Consider the following 19390-nt stretch of genomic DNA (forward strand, 5'->3'; position numbering starts at 1 on the left):
CATGCTTTTTAACCAGTGTTTATAAGACCGACAGTGATTTAGTATTTAAACAGGGTGCAGAGAGAGCCCGTCTTTGTTTTCTCATGAGCCTGCTGGTCTCATACTGTGATGGAAAGGCAGTCCGGCACATATGACCAGAGCCAAAAAATTACCAGCTGAATAGAGCAAGTCGAAAAGGAGCAAGTATCCTGAGATGCAATTCAAACTTCCATTTCCACACTGCTCAGTATCGATAATGCACACTTTTAAATAACTTCTGGTACAACTGTATTACTACTGATCTAGACAAAAAGAAAAGGTCTGGGAACACAATGTGAGGATCAGTTTTCTACTACTGTTTCAGAAGTATAAACAGTGCCCCGAGCACCAGTGTATTTCTTGAATATAGCAAAGCACACATTAACAACAGAATCACCCACCTTTATTTAACTTAAAATAGCCATGTTTACGTAAGCCTCCAAGATTAACTATGCCATTCCCCATCAAGATTTTGTTTCAGAAGTCATCATTACATCATAGAACTGTAATACAGGAGTAACATTGGCTCATGTGTGACCAACTTAACAACTTAGGTCAGGTCTGTAAGACAGCAAGCATGAAGATAACAATGATCCTCCAGCAGAAATACAAGCTCCTACTGTGCACACATCCCCTCTCCCACCCACTCCCAATGCCAATTTTGGCATTCATTAAAATAAAAAGGCCAAATACTGTATTATCTTAACAATTTATATTATGATAACAAATTTCCAATGGAAAGTCACTTATTTCATGTGCAACGTACAGAGAAAAAACAGTCACATTTTTATTTTCAGATACCTAAGAATGTAAAGTAGGAAATCAAACTTCTTCCACTTCTAATGCGCTTTGTAAGTACATACTGCCTCTCTTCAGCAGCATTGGTTTTCTGTGTGGATAGCCTGAAGCAACTGAAGTGCTAGTTAATGGAAAGTTGGCTTCAAACGCAAGTTTACTGTAACATTCTGCTGCTGCAAACACACCACCTTAACAAGTGTTTGATATTCCAACACAGTTTCTGCTAGCTATAACAAACCATTAAACTAGTTTAAATCCTATATAAAACAATGGGCAAAGCATGCTAAATAAATTAGGCAGAAGCTAGCATAAAAATTAATTGCAACACAGTTCTAAGTTTTGAGATGCATGGCTTTCCCTTCCCTGTTGTCTACAGGACACATGCACACATATTTTGATTCTCTAATGTTAGAGCAAGAAATTTAAAGATATGTATGATTAAAAAAATAGCCAAGACAAATAGTAGAAAAGGCATTTTATTTATATGGAAAATGCTATATTTAGATTTGTAAAAGGTCTGTGGTAGTGTTATGCTGCCCATGTCAAAAAACAGCTGGGAATAGCAACAAAATGGTTACATATCTTTCTACATAGCAGTGCAATTAGTTCACATTGCAATAAAATCAAGTATGCAACAGAATCAAAACCAAGTGTTTCTCCAAAATCAGCATATAAAGAATTACAGTGCAAAGATAATTTTAGGTTTTAAGAAATCTGCAGTCAGTCTTTAGAATATCCTAAGGGGTGGGATACTCCCAATTATTTTCATTACTAGCAGTTGTATCTTGTCAATACTGTGCACAAGCTAGTAAGTCTAATATGAAACAACTTACATGGTAAATAAAATACTTAGTCTATAAAATAAAAAAATAACAAATTACGTAAGTGAATTAACAAAATGAAATTTGAACACACGAAACAGACAACTTACTTTAAGGACACACATACAGTATTCATCACATAAAACCAGCTACTTTTTTCCAGCAAAAATAATTTGGTTGCTTTACAACTGCACTATGGAACTTGTAGTCTGAAGATGCAGATGCCCAACTCTTAAAAACCATATTAAATGTCTTCTGCAAAGCATACAAAGAGGATAAATATTCTGATCACAGTCATAAGGTTATTTTTGGAAGCTGGTTCTCCCTTGCTCCAGAAACACACTTACATGGTTGAAAAAAATTCAAGGCGCATCATGATACGTTGAAACAGTAAACTGTGCTCCATTTCCTTCTACTTTTGAAAAAATCCTAGAATTTACAGTACTCTGGTATATGAAAAAGTCTTCAGAAGTTTACATTGCATATTTCTGAGTCCATTCTCTTGCATGTCTGTTGTATCTGTATGTGCAGAAAAAAGGCATTACAGTGAAAAGCTGTTAGTGATGCATCGGGAACAGCCACATATTCACTTAACACATTAAAACTTTTCACCTCTTAGCATTGACTCAATAATAAAATAGTCTAAAAGCCAAGAAACATACTCACTGTACACGCTGTTTAAGGTTACCTATCAATGCTATTTGGATCCAAACTGAAAACCAGTCTCACAAGTTTGTATTAAAATGTATATGTGTATCTGATTTGTATCTTAACAGGAATTTGTTGTCAATTATTCCTAAATTTGTAACTATTAACAGTCTAACAAAATTCACACTTCTTAGCTGCATAAAATTCTGTATAAATTAACTGGTTTTGGAAAGGGTGGGGTTAGAGAAGGCACAGTGGGTTTGGGGGTTTATTTGGTTGCTTTGGTTTTAATCATACTTTATTCTCCATTCTGCACTGCCATCTGCATTTCAGAACTTGAAAGGAAAATTTTCTGGAAAAGTTGGTAAGCCCAGGATAAGCAGGTAGCTGCTACATCAAGCAGAAAGCAGCAAAAATGGAAAAATCTCATATGTAGTATTTCATCCATGGAACCCTTTGGAAATCATGCAGTCTAAGCCATGGAATGAAAGGCCCAAGCTTCCTGCTATTCACAACTGCAACAAACTCTGAAGAAATCAATGCATCCCTTAGCTTAGTTATCCACAGATGCCCGTATTCAAAGATGAAGCGCTCAAACAAATCACTCCAGAGGGAAAGTGCTTTGGAAAGAAACAGCACTATGCTAAAGCACTGGTGTAGTGCTCTCTAAAGACTGTTATCCAATATTGTGAAGGTTCAGCCCTGTGTGTAGCTGTAAGACAAGCATTTCAAACCCCTCCTTAGAGGTGACAATAAGTCAGCAAGCCTTAAAATTGAACTTTGGGAAATCCAGGTGGTTCTGCACTCTAAGGCAAAGACCCCAGAAGAGATGTTCCAGGCAGTATAGTACTTTTAGAGCTGAAACTTCTCAAATCAAAATCAGGTTTGGTTCAGAAATATGTAATACTTCATTTATGTGCTGTCCATGTTACCTTCCCAAGATTAGAAACTTCCTCCAAGATCTAAGGTTCTTTTTCAATTTAAGATGCTGCAAACTGCAACATGACAATAGTTCCTAGCACTAAGAAGAGCTGAGTACTGGCCTACACTAGATTTGTAAAATACCGCCAAAAAAATGTTTGTTATTCATATTTAACAGCTTACTAAAGACACAGGTTTTACAGAGGGTCACACAAGCAACAGCTAACTCATATTTGGGAAATTATTTTTCATGTAATGAATATAAAGATAAATGTGATGGTTTATGCAACTAAGTGCAAAAAATTAGTAATTACCCAACAGTTGTGTATGCCCACAGTTCTTTGCTTGCCATTCCACTGAGCAGTATTTTCAAGGTTTAAAAATCTAATCCTATAGAAATCTATCAAAAAAGTATATTTAAAAGCTAAAATAGAAGGTGCATAGCAGGTAACCATCTGCAAGTACCACACACACAATTATGTATACATTATACTCACTTTTCCTTGTCTGACTTGTAGATCTGTGCAATATCTGGTACTAAAGGATCATCTGGATTAGGATCACAAAGTAAGGAGCATATGGACAATAGAACTAAATAAAAGAGATACTAGATTAAACAAGTTAGTTTGCTTCATTTCAATAATCCTTTAAGATATCCCAGTACAGAGAAGGAGATTGGTAAAAGGGAGATTGGAAAGAGAATGCATACAAGTAGTAAGCTTTCACATAGACCTAGAAAAATTATGCTGAGCAGAACTGCTAAGTAAACACCACCTGATACTAGCCTAGAGAACTTGCAATCCAGGGACCTGCACCTTTTGTAATGATCTTTCTCATGTTTTATACCATGAACATTAAACTGCAGCCTACACAGTTACATAGAAATAGTGTATGTAGTTAATTACAATAAGCCCTTTCATCTACAGTTATTTAGGATAATAAATACTGTTTACATTACACTGCACTGCAATAGTATTTGTGCATAGCCTTCTCCACTTCTGTGCTGACAGTTGTTTTCTCCTTCATATGAACATTTCACTGAATTTGATGTGTGGTTTCCATTTTGTGAGAATACTTCATCAGCATTATATACAGGAATTCACTTATAATTCCATATTAATTTCCTGGTACTGAATGGAGTTTGATTTTTTCCTAATATTTTCATTCCATATTTTCCAGGAAATTCCTTTTCTTATACTCATAACTAATATGAATACAAGAATCCAAAGTTAAACAATTCTAAATGTCTTGTGAAAGGGAATTTGATACTACCACAAGAAACTGCTGTAGAACTGGAGTTCTTTCCTTGCTTTTTCTTGTTACCAAAGAGTCTGGGCTAAAACTTACTTTCAGCTGTAGCAAGCCCACTCACCTCATACTGACATTTTATTTTATTAAGTGCCAAATACACTGGTAATATAGAAAACTGTCTTAGAATACTTTGTCACACCAATCAGAGGTACTGTCGCTGTGTTGTAATGCTTTGATTCAGAAAAACAAAATCAATAAAGGAGAAACTTCCATAAGCCATTGCCCTAATTTCCAGTTTATGAAATACATAACGTGCTTGCACATTAAAAGCACATCAAATCAGAAAGCAAGACCAAACTGCTCCAGAAATAGAGAAACTTGAGGAATGATGTAAAAGACAAAAAAATGCTGAAGATCTAAAAACTTCAAGAAATTTCAACTGTAAATGTCAACTGCTAAACATGATAACAAGGGCCAACTTTCATTTGCTAAGTACCTTCTTAATAGCTAGGAACAAGACAATTTTGCTCTGTGATAAACCAGCCAATTTCTGTGAAAAGTTGTTACCAACTGCAGGCAAGAGTCATTCATATCTTCAGCAGTTACTTCAGGAAACAGTATTAAAATTGGATTTTATTTAGCTTGACATCACTGCACTGCAGCATCATTGCATGTGAAAAGTTGCTTTTCCAAGGAGGTATAGCAATTGCACTTGCACAGAGCAATTGGACAATTTTTTCCTTGCTTGTACACCAAACGCAATGACACTGTTCTAAAACAAGACACATGATTTAGAGAGCTCTCAAACACTTAGTTCTCATGTGACTCAAAAGGTTAAATAGTATGACATCTTGCCTTTCTGTAATATGACTAAGAGTGAGCCTAAGCATTTTGAGGATGGGAGAGAAAAAACTATGATAGCACCCAGATTTTAGGCAGCTTTTGAAATGACATAAAATGCCTACAACAAAAGAACTGCTTCACTGAAAATTCAATGTTCCAAAAATCTACACTGTTCAATTTGAGAAAGTTTAATTATAGAACTGGAATATTTTAATACATCTTTTACTGATGACTTTGAAAGCAGCTACATTTTAAAATATCAATCTTACGGAAGAATGCAAAACAGAACAATTTATCTAATTTTAAAATAAAGCGTAATTAAGACCTTAGCCCACACAAGGATGCTTAGGCAACCCAAAGAGCTATCAATAAGCAATCAATTAAGCCCACGTGTCAGTATCAGGGTTTTCCACTTACATACAAATTAATTTAATTCTGAAGCTCTGCTCACCTGTTTCTCCTCAGTTCTGCATGCATAGTCAGCTGTAACAGAAGTTGCATTTCAAGCTAACTGAACATTTATTACCTTACCCAATTTGTTTTAGAACATTTATTTGCCACGCACCTAGTATTTCATGTGACACTCCAAATAAACTATGCAAGATCTTGGATCATAACAAGAATTCCAATGGAATTTGCCACTTTTGTTATGTGCAGGATAAACGGGTTCCCACTGCCACCCTTAAACAATACAGTAATATGCAAGTAAGTACCACAGCAGTATATATAATTTCATAAACACATTAGCAAATCTGTGAGTTTACCTTTAGATACAGTCAGAGCTGGTGACCATTGTGATCTCAGGATATCAAGACAAATACTCCCATTACTGTTTATGTTTGGGTGGTATATTTTTGTTGTAAAAGCAATCTGGAATAAAAAAAAGAAAAATAAAAACAATAATAAAACCAAGAAACAAGTAACATCAAATTACCTTCATTACATCTGGAATCCTTAACACTGTCCCTTCAGTTCTAGGCACACTAGATCTGCTAAGACACTTTACTGTACAGTCTTCTCCATTCATCTGCTATGAACATGTATCCTGTTGCTGTACTTTCTGGTTTTAACTTCCAAAATTAAGCCTCAAAGAACTACAAGATAGAAATACAGCTTTGGGAAAAAACAAAACAAACCAAAACCCTACAAAAAAACCCCAAACCACCAACTAAAACCAAGCAAAAAACCCTTCTAAAACAAAAGAAAAACCAACAAAAACCCACACCAAAATCCCAAAAGAACCAAAAATCTAGAAAAACCAAAACACAAGACCATGTAAGTTTTGAGTGTAAGGCCTTACCTTTGGTGGCTTGAAAGGATAGTCTGTTGGAAAGTGTACTGTGAGAAAAAATACTCCCCCTTGATATGCGCTATCAGGCTGGGGAAAAAAAAACAAACAGAACAAACAAAACACATAAATATATTTCAGGTATTTTGGAATTTCTGTTCGGAACACAGACAACCTCCCAAAGCTGTGAGTATCTCTGAAAAATTGACTTTTCCCCCCAGTACACAGCCTACACTATGGGCCACAGCCTGCTATAGGCTGTGTACTGGGAAGGCACAGAGGGAACTGAACCCTCCTATTGGCCTGCAAAGCTACAGTAGCATCAACCATGGCTATGAGTGCAGTAGTACAACATGGCTACAGAGTGTTGCCCTTCTTGGGAAGAGAAGGGGAAGGAGCAGTGTTGGACTGGTGTAGCTTCAAAATGACTGATCCATCAGCTCCACTGCACCAAGGGGAATACAAAACCCAGAGCAGGTCTTCCAGATCCTTTCTCCATGCAACACCACAGCTGCTCTGATCCTCCTCCATCCTTAAGCTACAAATATACTTACCTTAAGAAGTGGTATCTCTTTGCAGATGCAAAGAGTAGGATTTTCCAACATAATTCAGTTGATCATGATGACATCAGGGAGTTTTAAAACACACAACATCTTTGTGACCTGCACAAATCTGTGAACATGCATTTTGTTAGAGAACATGTGCACAGGTTTAGGTCCAGGTTGCACAGTTAATAGAAAGAAATAACTTTTTTGCAGTCACCTGTTGAGGAAATCTTCCATTTTATTAAGTAGAAAAGTGAAGGGAAAAGTCTCAGTGGCTAAATTACAGAGAGCAGTGCTGCTGTTTCAAATAAAAGGAAGAAAACCTCCCTCATCGCTTGATAAATTTAAAACAGCAACATAGGAACTCGATCTCAGCAAAGCTGCAAAAGATCAGAAACGGGCTTTCTAATGGAAACAAATGCAGACTTTAAAAAAAAAATGTTTCCCTTGGAAATAAGGGAACATTACCACTTTAGAGATGAATACAAGGTAAGATCACAAAAGTTCCACTAAGACATGCTGTCTTACTCAAAATGCAGTGTTGCAATGTAAGGCAGGTTATAGATAGTATTACTAAGAGGTCAACAGAGCTATCATCAGAAGAGATTGCTGCTGTATTGCCAATTAGGTTTGAAAGGACTCCTTGCATGCATTCTAAATGGATTTGTCAAAGTTAAAATAAACTGGACATGGGACAAGTTCAGTGTCAGAGGGAAGGCAAAGTTAAGTCACATCGTGTTTTATGAGTAGCATATATAAAACAAATTGATGATGTCCATAGGCAGGAGAAGAGCTTACCCTACTTCTGCATATATGAAGTGAATTTTGAGGGTAAGCTTTAGACTTGTGCTTTCCCCACGGTCATCAAGGAACATACAGGATGTGCATCCCCATTCCCTTCTGTTATCAAGACAAAGGATTAATACCTTGCAGATGTTCTTCTATCTCAGCAGATATGGCTGAGAAAAGGATAAGAATGAGCATCCCTTGCCAACCGAACTACAGAAATTTGAAGAAACTGACGCAAAGAGTATTTTCCACTACAGAATATGAAGAGCGAAATGCAAACCAGAAGAAAAAGTTTAATTTAAATTGGGATTTATATGCTAGTATTTCCTTATTCTGGTTAAGAGTCATTCAGGATATAGACATTACTGGTGGCAATTAGCACATAAGCTTTTATTACCTCTTTGCTTTTTTGCCATTCATCTTTAAGCAGCGCAGAAGGGCAAGGGTCAAATGACTTTGTATGTGAAAGAGCACAGTTGTTAAAGAAAAATGCCCAAAACATTAGTATCCTACAGAAAAATGTGACACAGTCACTTCAGTTGCTGCTGAGCTATTGACAAGTTGGACAACAGACTCCAGCATATGACCAGCAAATTCATAACTGATCTTCCATTGCTTCAGAGCAGCCATGCTGAAAACGCAGTATCCAAGCAGACAATCCCACTTTTGCCCATCATGTAACGCTGCATCTTTAATGGATTAAGCATTGTCTCAAAATTTCAATTCACACAGTGATTCAGCTCACCATCTAAACCAAGTAAGTCCAAAAGGAAACACTAGGAATATATACTCCTTACCATGATATTAATAAACACTCATTTCATCAAGTTATGTGGTTTGGGTTTTTTTTTTGCGAAAACTCTTCTCAGTTTTCTTTTAAAACTTTGTTCTTAAGTTTTGTCATTTCTTACACAATTTCCTTGACAAGAATAATAAATGGAGTATTTAAGACATCTCTTTCAAACCAAGAAAAGCAGGCCTTTCTTGCACAGAAACCAAAGTACCTGTAGCTGCTGATCTACATTTTGCAAAAGCCATCTTTTCGCCATAGCCACACCACAGCAATCAAATGAGCTCTACCTCAAAGCCCCCAGACCACCCTGTGCAACTCCACTTTTGTTTACCATTACCAACTTGAACATTGGATTATACCCACTTTTTGGCCTTCCAGATGGATGAACTTTCATCTTTGAAAAGCAAGCTTTTCACTCTGGAGCACACATCAACAATTCAAATATTGCAGATGACTGATTAAGCACCCCTAACTTCATGAAAAGGAAAGGTTTTCTAACAGTTACAGAAGTAAATCAGTACCATCCTTGATCTTATACACAATACAGCTGAATTTGACCGCCATGTTTACAGAAACCCAAATGAATTCTTCTATTACAAAAAGGGTAACAAGGTCTATTTTCTAAGGGGCATGAATGACATACTTACAGGTCCCATAATTGTTGCTTGCCAGTGAAACACTGAAAGTCAAAAAGATACAACAATTAGAGATTTTTTGAGCTTCTTTTGTAACAAAAAAAAACAAAGCCAACTGTAACAAGGTCCTGTTAGTAGCTTACAGTCATCTCCAACAGGTCCAGCAGAACAGTGGGCTGGTGGATCTCGCTGCAGATCACTTAGCTCCTGTAAGAAACACACCAATAACTGAAAGACATGTACATGAAAATATGTACCACTCAACACCACCATGTCAAAAGTAAGAACACAAACAGATCTTATTACATAGGTCTGTGGCATTTTTAAAGAAACCAACACTTGAAATGCCTATTAATACCAAAAGGGGTTTTTGCCAGACAGATCTACTGCTAAAGACAACATTGTGCTCTAAATTAATGTCTGAAAGTACTTTCAGAGTTACAGCCAAGTTCCTAATAAGCTGGTTATACTGAAGTAGCTATGGAGGGGAGGGTGGAAGGAATGAGGACCACAAGGGGTTTATTGATTTGTCTGTAAACTCACTGGTAATTTAGAAATTTGTGCTAATCTGACTATTTCTTTTGCTTTTAATTTTACAAAAGTTTCTTGCATTGGCCTGACCTATCCACACTAGCTGAGTTAAGCTAGATCATGAAATGCTTGCAGTCTGCCTAGAGATGATATATGAACACAACATAAAGGTTCCCAAATAAAGGAAAATATTGGCTCTACACCTTATTTAATTCCCTGCAGGCCTTCCCTGTTTCTCCCCCCCCCCCCAAAAAAAAAACTCCACCCAAACCCCCTCCAAGCCAACTACTAAAAAGCTGCCAGGAAAGTTGAAATTTAAGCTTTCAAAGAAGCTTTTGCAGTTCAACTGACCTATTTCCTTCACAAGAGTCCACAGAGTCCCAAATAATTTAAAATTATTATTTAATTACACAAAACCAGTCCAGCTTTTCACCCAATTTTTCATCTCTATATGGAATGCAAACCAAACCATTAATGTTGGCTTGTTTTTCTTTTTTAATTCAAAATACTACTTTTGATGTCTGAAATTTTACCGTACTAACAAACAACTTTTTCCCAATTCTGAGCTGATAGGAACTACACTGCAATAAGTTTAATGATTATGTGCAAATATTTCCATAGAAATAAGCTAAAAGATGCGTGCTAAACCACTGTTCCCAAGTCACTTGAGTAATTACGCAGAACACACATTCAAGTCACCAACAGACATAAGCAGGACTGCAAATATTTCCTTGAATTTAGCTTTAAGGAGTAACAGTAAAAACATTTCTATTAAAAAAAATCGTTAGTCATGTCAGCTACTTCTAAAATTCCAAGGTTTAAATTCAATCTAAGTTTAGCTGAAGTGTGGAATCCATGTACATAGTGCAGTCAGACCTTACATACAATTTGAAGGGTTAAAACTCTGCGCTTCTCAGCTGCTGTGATATATTTATCCATTTAAGACATCCAGGAAACATTTCAACTCACATACTACTCTGAGGGACCCAGTTTACCATGGACCTGGCACCTAAACTTCTACTTCTTACACTGCTTACAGGTTCACTTTTGTCCCTGAATACAAAGAAAGGCACTTCAACATGTCTTCATCCAAAATAGAGTAGAAATGTTACCACTTGCTCTGAAGTCACTCTTCACAATCCTTGTGATTTAAAACAAAAGAGACAGTTCTTTCATAAACTGAAATAGCTCTAGTTGCCAACTAGCATTATTTGTCTGTCCTTTATTCTGCTGGTGAAATTGTACGCTGGTCCAGAAACAACACTGCAGGCTAGACTTTGACTAATAAAGGCAACAGCAAAACCCTGTAACAGTGCAGTTCCATTTTTAATCGGAGGATTCAAATTTCACTAAGGGAGTGATACAGAGAACCAGTAATCTATGCAAAACCAAATCATTGCCAGTACACTAGGGCAGTCAACAAGTGTCAAGTTTCTAAGAGTCATGAGCATTGTAGCAAGTATCACCAGCAGCAGAGCTGTTACAGGCACTCTAATTTGCAACTCAGTCTAACCCAACAAGAGAAGAGTAGGTCTTACACACACACTAAAAACAACAACAAAAAAGGCCTACTACACAAGACTGTTGGCCAAATCAAAGCCTAAAAATCACATTTTATAGCGTTCACTGACTACTAAATGAAAGGCAATAATGGGAAAAAAAATATTCAGCTTAAGCTCTTCAGAAAGTCTCTAAAACACATACAAACGTTCCTTAAAGCATGTGTGAACTGCTAGGCAAGCACTTAATTTTGGAGTCACAAGTCTACAGGAGTCAAAATCTTCAAAAGCCCCAAAACCACAGATCGGTTTTCTTTCATATGTACTTCAGAATTGGCAGGAACTGGTTAAGTCTCCTCAGGTATACATTTTCAACTTGTGCAGGCTAAAGGCACTGAAATTTGTCCGTGATGAAAACCCCCCTGGTTTTTAATCATACCTGGATGAGACCCAGAACTACCAATTCCTGTTATCAGTATCTCCTTAACAATGATGACTAAAGAGGCTCTTTTCAACCAATTACCCTAGACCATAGCAATAGTAACAAATACATTCCAAGAGCTTCCGAAACTAAGAAACAAAGCCTGACCAAACTTTAAAACAGTAATAAAACTAATTCAAGCCATGTTTTCCAAACATAAGAAATATTGTACTGAAGCTAAATGTGGTTTGAAAATAGTATCAGTAACATGATCACACTTTGTAAACTCAAACTGACAGTGTTAACAGTTTGAGCCTTTACATACAGAAGCTCAGATCAAGCTGTGGAAAAACAAAGCACAAAATCAGATTTATGTTCTTATTTATGCTCTGAAGCTTCATATTAAAAGCAAAACTATCTGGAGAGCTGTAAGATTTGGGTTTCAAGCTCTCCTACATCTTTTTGACATGGTGCAAGGAGACGATGTCTGAGTTCACCTGACTCTTCAGTGTCCAGAATGGAACACTGAATAACAGTTGTTATAATTCTGCAGAGTAAGTAGATGTAGAAAAACTGCTTCATGACTTTACATATTCACAAAAGAATTGTAAGTTGAATACAGGAATTATCTATACAAAGCAGCTAAAATACTCTTCACAAGAAGCCCAAAACTTTGCTTTGTCAGGTTAGAAGGGCTAAAGAGTTATCCAAAGCACAATGTACTGAAATCTCATGGAGACTTCCCAGTAAGTACATTGCTTCCAGCAGCTTTGCCTGTGCTTTATGGATTATCACCATGTAGCTGTGTGATGCAGGTGTAGTTACTTCAAGTGCTTGTCTGTACCAGTATTTTTAGTCACTGGTATAGAAAATTCTGGTGCAAGACTTTTGATGTACACAGGCTAATGAACAGGATCTATAACTCAAAGCAGTGCAGATTCAGTTTCAAAATAGAAAGTCAAAGCTAGAAATGAGAGAGTACACCAGTGCAGCTTTTTTACAAGAGTACATAAACCCAAAATTTTGTCTGCAAAAGATGCAAACAGAAGTATCAGTTACTTCAAACACTGGTAAATGTCACAGCATAAAAGCATCTATCATGAGCTCGGACACACGCCACACTACCCCAGTGCAGCCTGGATAAATTTGTACAGGGAAAACAGCTAAGCTGAGGACAGTGATACAAGTAAATCTTCTAATCCTCTCAAACACAGGAAATATTATAGAGTAGAATACTGTTAATTTTATGCCCATGTTAATTCTAAATAGCCTTAAATCTAAGTCTCTAACTAGTTGCAGTGAATGGGTGCTATAGCAAACTACTTCTATTTGTAACTACAGAACAGCAGCAGAGCACAATGTAAGCCAGACCTGTGACTAAGTGTAGGTAATAGAAGAATATTATCTTAAGGCTGCAAATGCTAAACAACGATTACTGGAGATCATCAAAGCAAAGCCTTGAAATTATCACCTTCCATTGCACCACATGCACTGTAGAATAGCTCTGTGGACAGCATGAGGCAAAAAGTTAAAAAAAATCAAGTTTGACATGTAAAACACATGATATGGTAAGCTATAAATGCTGGAAATATTTCTGAATGTACAGACTAGTACCCATTGTCAATGTATAATTTGAAATAAAAGATGTATTTCATGGTGAAGACTGGGAGGCCTTATATTTTACACCTATATGCTTCATTAACAGTCAGGCTTTTCTCCAAAAAAGCTACTGGAACAAGATTGTAAAGGATACTTGGATAACAAGGAGATAAAATATTCTCAGGATAGCATATGACTGTGAGGATGAGTAAAAAGAAAAAAAAAAAACGAACAACAAAACAACCAGCTCTAAAATGTCCCCTTCCCCAACCCCCCCCCCCCCCCCCCCCCCCGTTAAAAATGTCAGAAAAAAAACACTGCAGACTATCAGAAGACCAAAATGAACTGCAGGCAGCATCATTAAAAGCTTTTTTAATTCTCTAAGAAACACAAACCCACAACCAGAACTCTTTATCACACCATTATTTACATATAGGTTTTTATATTTGCCATCTGTGTTCTTCATTTCTTGCACTGTAGACCACAAACTCATTTCCTACCAATTCCAAGCATGCACTGCTGCTACTATATTAATGCTATTTGGAACTAGCTGCCAAAAAAAGGCCCAGTGATTAGACTTAAGCTAGTTAAAGCATTCTCTGTTCTTCATAAATTCGGTAAATGTAAACAGAATATTTATCATAACATTTCTTGATGTAAAATTAAGTCTTACTAATAAAGTATATATTCTATTTTATACATTGTTTTTAAGCAAAAGAAAGATATTGCTGATATCACAACTAGTATTTTAAAAAGCAAATTTCAAACACTTATATTACAGATCCAAAAAAAGTTTCCTCAGTATGCTTGTTACCATCTAAAGACAGCATGTGATTCAGTTTAAAGTCAAAACCTAAACCATAAATATTGATAAAATTTTATTTACTAGAGTCAATTTTACAGTAACAGCAGTTATTTTCAACATCAATATTATAGTCAGCATGTCCTGATAGTCTACATATGCATGAAACACATACTGAAACAAATAGACATACAGTCTACTGACATATCTAAATGTTTGAATGCTTCTATTCTTACTGAGTTGTAGGAGAAAAACAATCAGGCACTATGCACAAATGAGATAAAAAAACCCAGCTATTTTTAAATCAGTCTTCTAACTGGTTTCAAAATATCTTTTAATTATTTTTTATGCTTAGAATAAAAGTAAATACTGGTTTTATTCAAAACAGCCTGAGCCATTAACAAGCAGAGTATCAAACCCCATTAACACTAGAGGAGCACAGAGAAGTATAGATTTTGTGATGAAAAAAATCTCCTCAACTGTAATACTCAACTGACAAGGCAACAAATTCACAGCTAGGTACACTAACCAAAAATTCATTACAGGAATCTCAGAAAAATGGTCCTGCATAGGACAAATGGGCAGAATTGACTCACACACTAACAGGCATAACCTGACAGTCTGAGTTATTTTCTACCCTCACAAAAGCCATGGTGTCTTGATTTCTAGAGGTGGCAACAATAAAGCGTTTAAACAGTATCACTTGGCAACCAAAACCTATGGTATTTGTTTTGTTATCATAATTTGCAACATCTGGAATTTACAATGCTCACAAGAACATGTGGTTTTCTTTCATTGGTTCATCACTGACTACAGAAAAGCAACTCCTGCCCCAAGGAACATCTATCCTACATTACACATAGAGCACAGCCTATAGTTTTTGACAGCATAGAAACACTGTGCCTCACTCTTTGATGCAACAGCAAAGCAAAACAAAACACTGATAAGATAAAATAACACACCCCTCAGCATAAGATGAATAAGACTTCCCCATCCTTCTGAGGAACTCTGAGATGAATTTATCATGGAGGTGGCACTGACAGCTGTGCTTGCACAACAGTTCTTCACATCCTCACTGCTCTTCCATGCCCAGCACTAAGCTGAATGTACTTTCGTATGCAGTGATCTGCTTGTTCATTGGTTACTCAGTTGCTCACTTTTTAAGAAAGCTCCCAGGCACAATACATCTTTCCATTTCTAGTGTATAGCCTTGCTGATCAACAGAAGACAGGATACAACAAATCATTTCATAATGGCACCATTATTTAGAAACTGAAGTCCCAACCAGTATAAGACAGAATATGCTAACATTTCTGTATATTACAGCTTTGCTTCCTCTGTAGGTGTTATCATTCTGAACACACAAATTATCAAAATAATTATGAACACTCACGCTTGCCAGCAAAACCCCTCTAATTCAGAAGTACAAATCTCAACCACCCTAAAACCATCCAAGCTTAACTTCAGACAGTATGTCTAGACTGACCAGCACCCAAGTAATACTATTGTGTTTTCTGACAGCACTTTGCTCTCCAAAGAGTTCCTCCAGGCACTTGAAACTATGATATCCCAACAGTATTTCCTCTACTCCAGAGCTTATCCCTAACTATTGTTGAGATACACCATAGCTACCAACCTTTATAGCTGGTCTGGAACATCAGAAAGTTAGACTGGATGAACACACAATCATACAAATACATTTCATCTGGCATTAAACTTCCACTTTTGTAATTTTCAGGAAAGCTCTGCATATTACCATAACACCAAGATGGTTTTAAAAGGAAAGTTAAAGAGGAGAACTCTGGAAAGGCAAACTATCTTATTTCCTTGCCAGTTTCCTCTTCTACTGCTCCAGAGGCAAGCTGCTGACCAAATCCTTTTAGTAGCATATTTTCTTGCCCTGGAAAGGCAGCGGATACTGACAGGGGTATTAAAAAGAAAATAATAAAAAAGCACAACCTAAAAACAAACAAGCAAACCCAAACAAACAAGCCTGAAACAAACAAAAACCAACCAAAAAACCCCAAACCAAAACACTTAATCCAAAACAAAACAAAAAAAAAACCCCACAAAACCCAAGTAAACAACAAAACAACACAACCCAAAAGACAAAAACCCAGCAATAGTCATTTCTGCAGCAAACTAGAAGCAAGAAGTAACTAATTCTGAAACTAATCGCAGCTCTTTTGGTTGGTCCCTCCCTGACATCTATTCATGCTCCACACAGAAGTTATTGTGCAATCAGAACATCTTATACTACCATGAAATCAGCATCCTGGTAATAATTTCCTTCATTTTCAAAGTGTAGAAACAGAATTTAATACAGTTAGCAGAATTAAAGATACTCTTTCATAAGTAAAGAGTCAACCCATAATCTCATATCTATCAAACATAATGTTTTTAAATGTGACACTAAACAAAATTATGTGTTGTCAATATATATTGAAGTCTCTAAAGCAGAAAGTTACACAGGGAATGTGGTAAGAGAGAAAAATGCAGAAAACTTATTTTAGCAGGACCTCATTTGGAAAATCACAAACTACCACTCTATCTTGAATACCAAAAGACTACCAGAACTTTCAATTTTTCTTCGGCTGCTCACATTACCAGGAAATAAAAAATCTGTCTCTACAACACCAACATTTTAAAATAGCAAATGGGAATCTACAACGAGAAATTGCAGCACAGCCACAGAACCAGGACAGCACAAACACCGATTAAACATGGTGCACCAACAGCAACAAAATACCACATATTCTATAATGCAGCCAAGGCACTAACATTACCTCAGCTTCTATGTTTACCATTCAGAGTCCTTTTTTTGTCTGTACTGTACAGCGACCAGCTGGGTCTTACCAAACAAAAGAAATCTAGACATTTACTCCATAATTAAAACCTTAAAATTCATTTACAAACATTACCCCAAAACTCCACAACTGGGATGCATTCAAAGGTCATATCAAGTACTGAGCTGACAGTACTTCTTTCCACTTCTTAATGTGGAAAACAAACTTGTGTGCAGAGCTAACCAAGCTAACCAAGCATAACAGGAGAGCAGTATTCTGGCAACAAACATTTTACTTGAAGCTCTTACTAAAGATAACCCATTAACACAACGTGGCCTGACACCCACTACTTCACAGCCATACCCTCGGGAACTCTCTCAGATGCCTTATTAAGGACTGTTTAAAACACTGAATCGGGGTAGCGGGTCTTCAAGAAGTCGAAGAGTCCCGAAATCGCTGGAGCCCAAGAGACACCCTTTCTCTACCTCACGACCGCTCTGTCCAGGACAGCTGCGACCCACACGGGGCTCACCCCCTCCGCCCCCTGAAATGGTCCGCGGGACCAGCTCCGGCAGCCAGGAGACAGCACGACCTGGGCGACAGAAAGCAGGACAGGCCCCAGGCGGAAACAACACGGGGCAGCGGCACCCGCACCGCCTCCCGCTGGCCCCGGCCCGTCGCCACTCCCGGGCGGCAGCAGCCCACCCCTCGCCTCTCCGCCCCGCTCTCCTCCGGTCCCGCGCCTCGGCCCCACTCACTTTCTGTATCCGCTTCAGCGCCATAGGAGCGCGGGGCACAACAGCGGCACCAGGAGCGCGGCCGGCGAGAGTGGGGGCGGAGCGGCTGGGGAAGGGCGTCCGCGTGCGCCGCGGAGGTGGAGGGGCCGCGGGGTGGAGCCCGTGCTCGCAGGGCCCTTTGTGTCCTCCCTGCGCATGCGCAGCTCAGAGCCGCTTGCGGGGCGCGCCGGGAAGTGCAGTCCGTGGGGAGCGCGGAGGCGCTGCTGCCCCCTGGCGGGGCGCGCCACACCCCAGGGGCCGGAGGGGCAGCTGCTGTGGAGCTTAAATCTTTTCTTTCTAACGGCACCTAAAGCTTACTGTGTTTTGTAAGAGCGTTTTGTTTTGATCTTGTTCTCTCCTCCCCGGGAATTCTGTGGGCGACAAGTAAACTGAAGTATTACTAGACTGTTTGTGCTCAAAGAACAGAAGGTGTTTGAAGGTCACGTCCTTTGCAGTCATGCTAAGATGTGAAGAGGAAACTTCACACAAGGAGCTTCTGAGTTACAGCACCTGCAACCCTGGATCAGTAAAAGCCAGATATCACATTCACGATGCTGTACAAAACAAGAAAGGCATGCTGTTTTTGAAAGCTGTTGAGTAGGTCCCATGCTGGCAAGTCCATAATCAGGTATAGAACTCTGATAATACTTTTTTTTTTGTTTAAGTAAAGACTAGTCATTCTCATATAGCTATGAGAATTCGCAGAGTTTAAGGCAGCTATTGCTCTAGCTCATCTCTCCACAGCTATGCAGGCAAGTCACACATTGTTGCCCCTGTACTCAGCACTGGTGAGGCCACACCTTGAATACTGTGCTCAGTTCTGCACCCCTCTCTACAAGACTAACACTGAGGTGTTGGAGTGGGTCCAGAGAACAGCAACAAAGCTGGTGAAGGGTCTGGAGAACAAGTTTTAAGAGGAGTGGCTGAGGTAACTGAAATGGCGTAGCCTGGAGAAGGCTCAGGGGAGACCTTATAACTCTATGAATACCTATAAGATGGAAAGAGGAGATGGCAGATCTCTTTTCCCAAGTAACAAGTGACAGAGCAAAAAGTAACAGCCTTATGCTGTGCCATAGGTTTACACTGGATAAGAAAATTTAATATACTGGATAAGGAAATTTGAGGGAAATTTCTTCACCAGAAGGGTAGTGGAACAAAAGCATTGAAACAGCCTGCCCAGGGCAGTGGTGGAATCACCATCCCTAAAGCGTTCAAAAGCCATTTAGAAAAGGCCTTTAGTGACACCGTTTAGTGGTGGACTTGGCAGTGCTGGGGTAACAGCTGGACATTATCATCTTAAAGGTCTTTTCCAACCGAGTTGATTCTATGTGCTAAGTGGTTTGCAGAGTCCTGGTAACTCACGGCACCCAGCAGCAGCACCACCACCAGCAAAGAATTACTGCAAGGCCATGTTAAGCTGGTGTCTCCTCAGGGTGAACAGTGATGCCTGCCTGCCATGTTGTACTTACAGTGGCCTCAACGCCTACTTTATCTGCACGCCCGAGCGTCCCTTCTCCCCTGTGTCATTCACCACCACCCAGCAGGACGCCAGACACCACTGACCCACCCTCGGAACACGTTGTTCACCGCGGGCAGGCCTTTAAGAGGCGGGGCCTTGCCGCCATC

At 38.5% G+C, this 19390-nt stretch overlaps 1 protein-coding gene across 2 annotated transcripts; it reads right to left on the reverse strand.

The window, feature by feature from the left end:
- Positions 1–399: 399 nt before the first annotated feature.
- On the reverse strand, positions 400–17862 carry UBE2D1 (ubiquitin conjugating enzyme E2 D1). Of its 2 annotated transcripts, XM_005153709.4 has the most exons (8): positions 17747–17788; positions 9494–9557; positions 9363–9394; positions 7143–7260; positions 6601–6678; positions 6065–6170; positions 3704–3797; positions 400–2156 (listed from the first exon to the last, which is right to left on the reverse strand). In XM_005153709.4, the coding sequence occupies exons 4-8, from the start codon at positions 7191–7193 to the stop codon at positions 2111–2113; spliced, it is 375 nt and encodes a 124-aa protein (XP_005153766.1). In that variant the 5' UTR covers positions 7194–7260; positions 9363–9394; positions 9494–9557; positions 17747–17788; the 3' UTR covers positions 400–2110. The 2 variants fall into 2 exon arrangements, with proteins under 2 accessions (XP_005153766.1, XP_005153765.1); XM_005153708.3 differs by lacking the exon at positions 7143–7260 and having other exon boundaries at positions 17747–17862.
- Between the last annotated feature and the right edge of the window lie 1528 nt (positions 17863–19390).

Source organism: Melopsittacus undulatus, chromosome 4 (genome assembly GCF_012275295.1).
Source record: "Melopsittacus undulatus isolate bMelUnd1 chromosome 4, bMelUnd1.mat.Z, whole genome shotgun sequence".
NCBI lineage: Eukaryota > Metazoa > Chordata > Aves > Psittaciformes > Psittaculidae > Melopsittacus > Melopsittacus undulatus.

Bases quoted from the DNA above. Each gene is read 5' to 3' on its own strand.
- UBE2D1 (XM_005153708.3), bottom strand. From the start codon at position 17,770: ATGGCGCTGAAGCGGATACAGAAA. The intron at 9,395-9,493 runs GTAAGCTACTAA...TTTGACTTTCAG, and splicing joins TGGACCTGTTGGAGATGACT to TGTTTCACTGGCAAGCAACA. The intron at 6,171-6,600 runs GTAAGGCCTTAC...TTTTTATTCCAG, and splicing joins ATCCTTTCAAGCCACCAAAG to ATTGCTTTTACAACAAAAAT.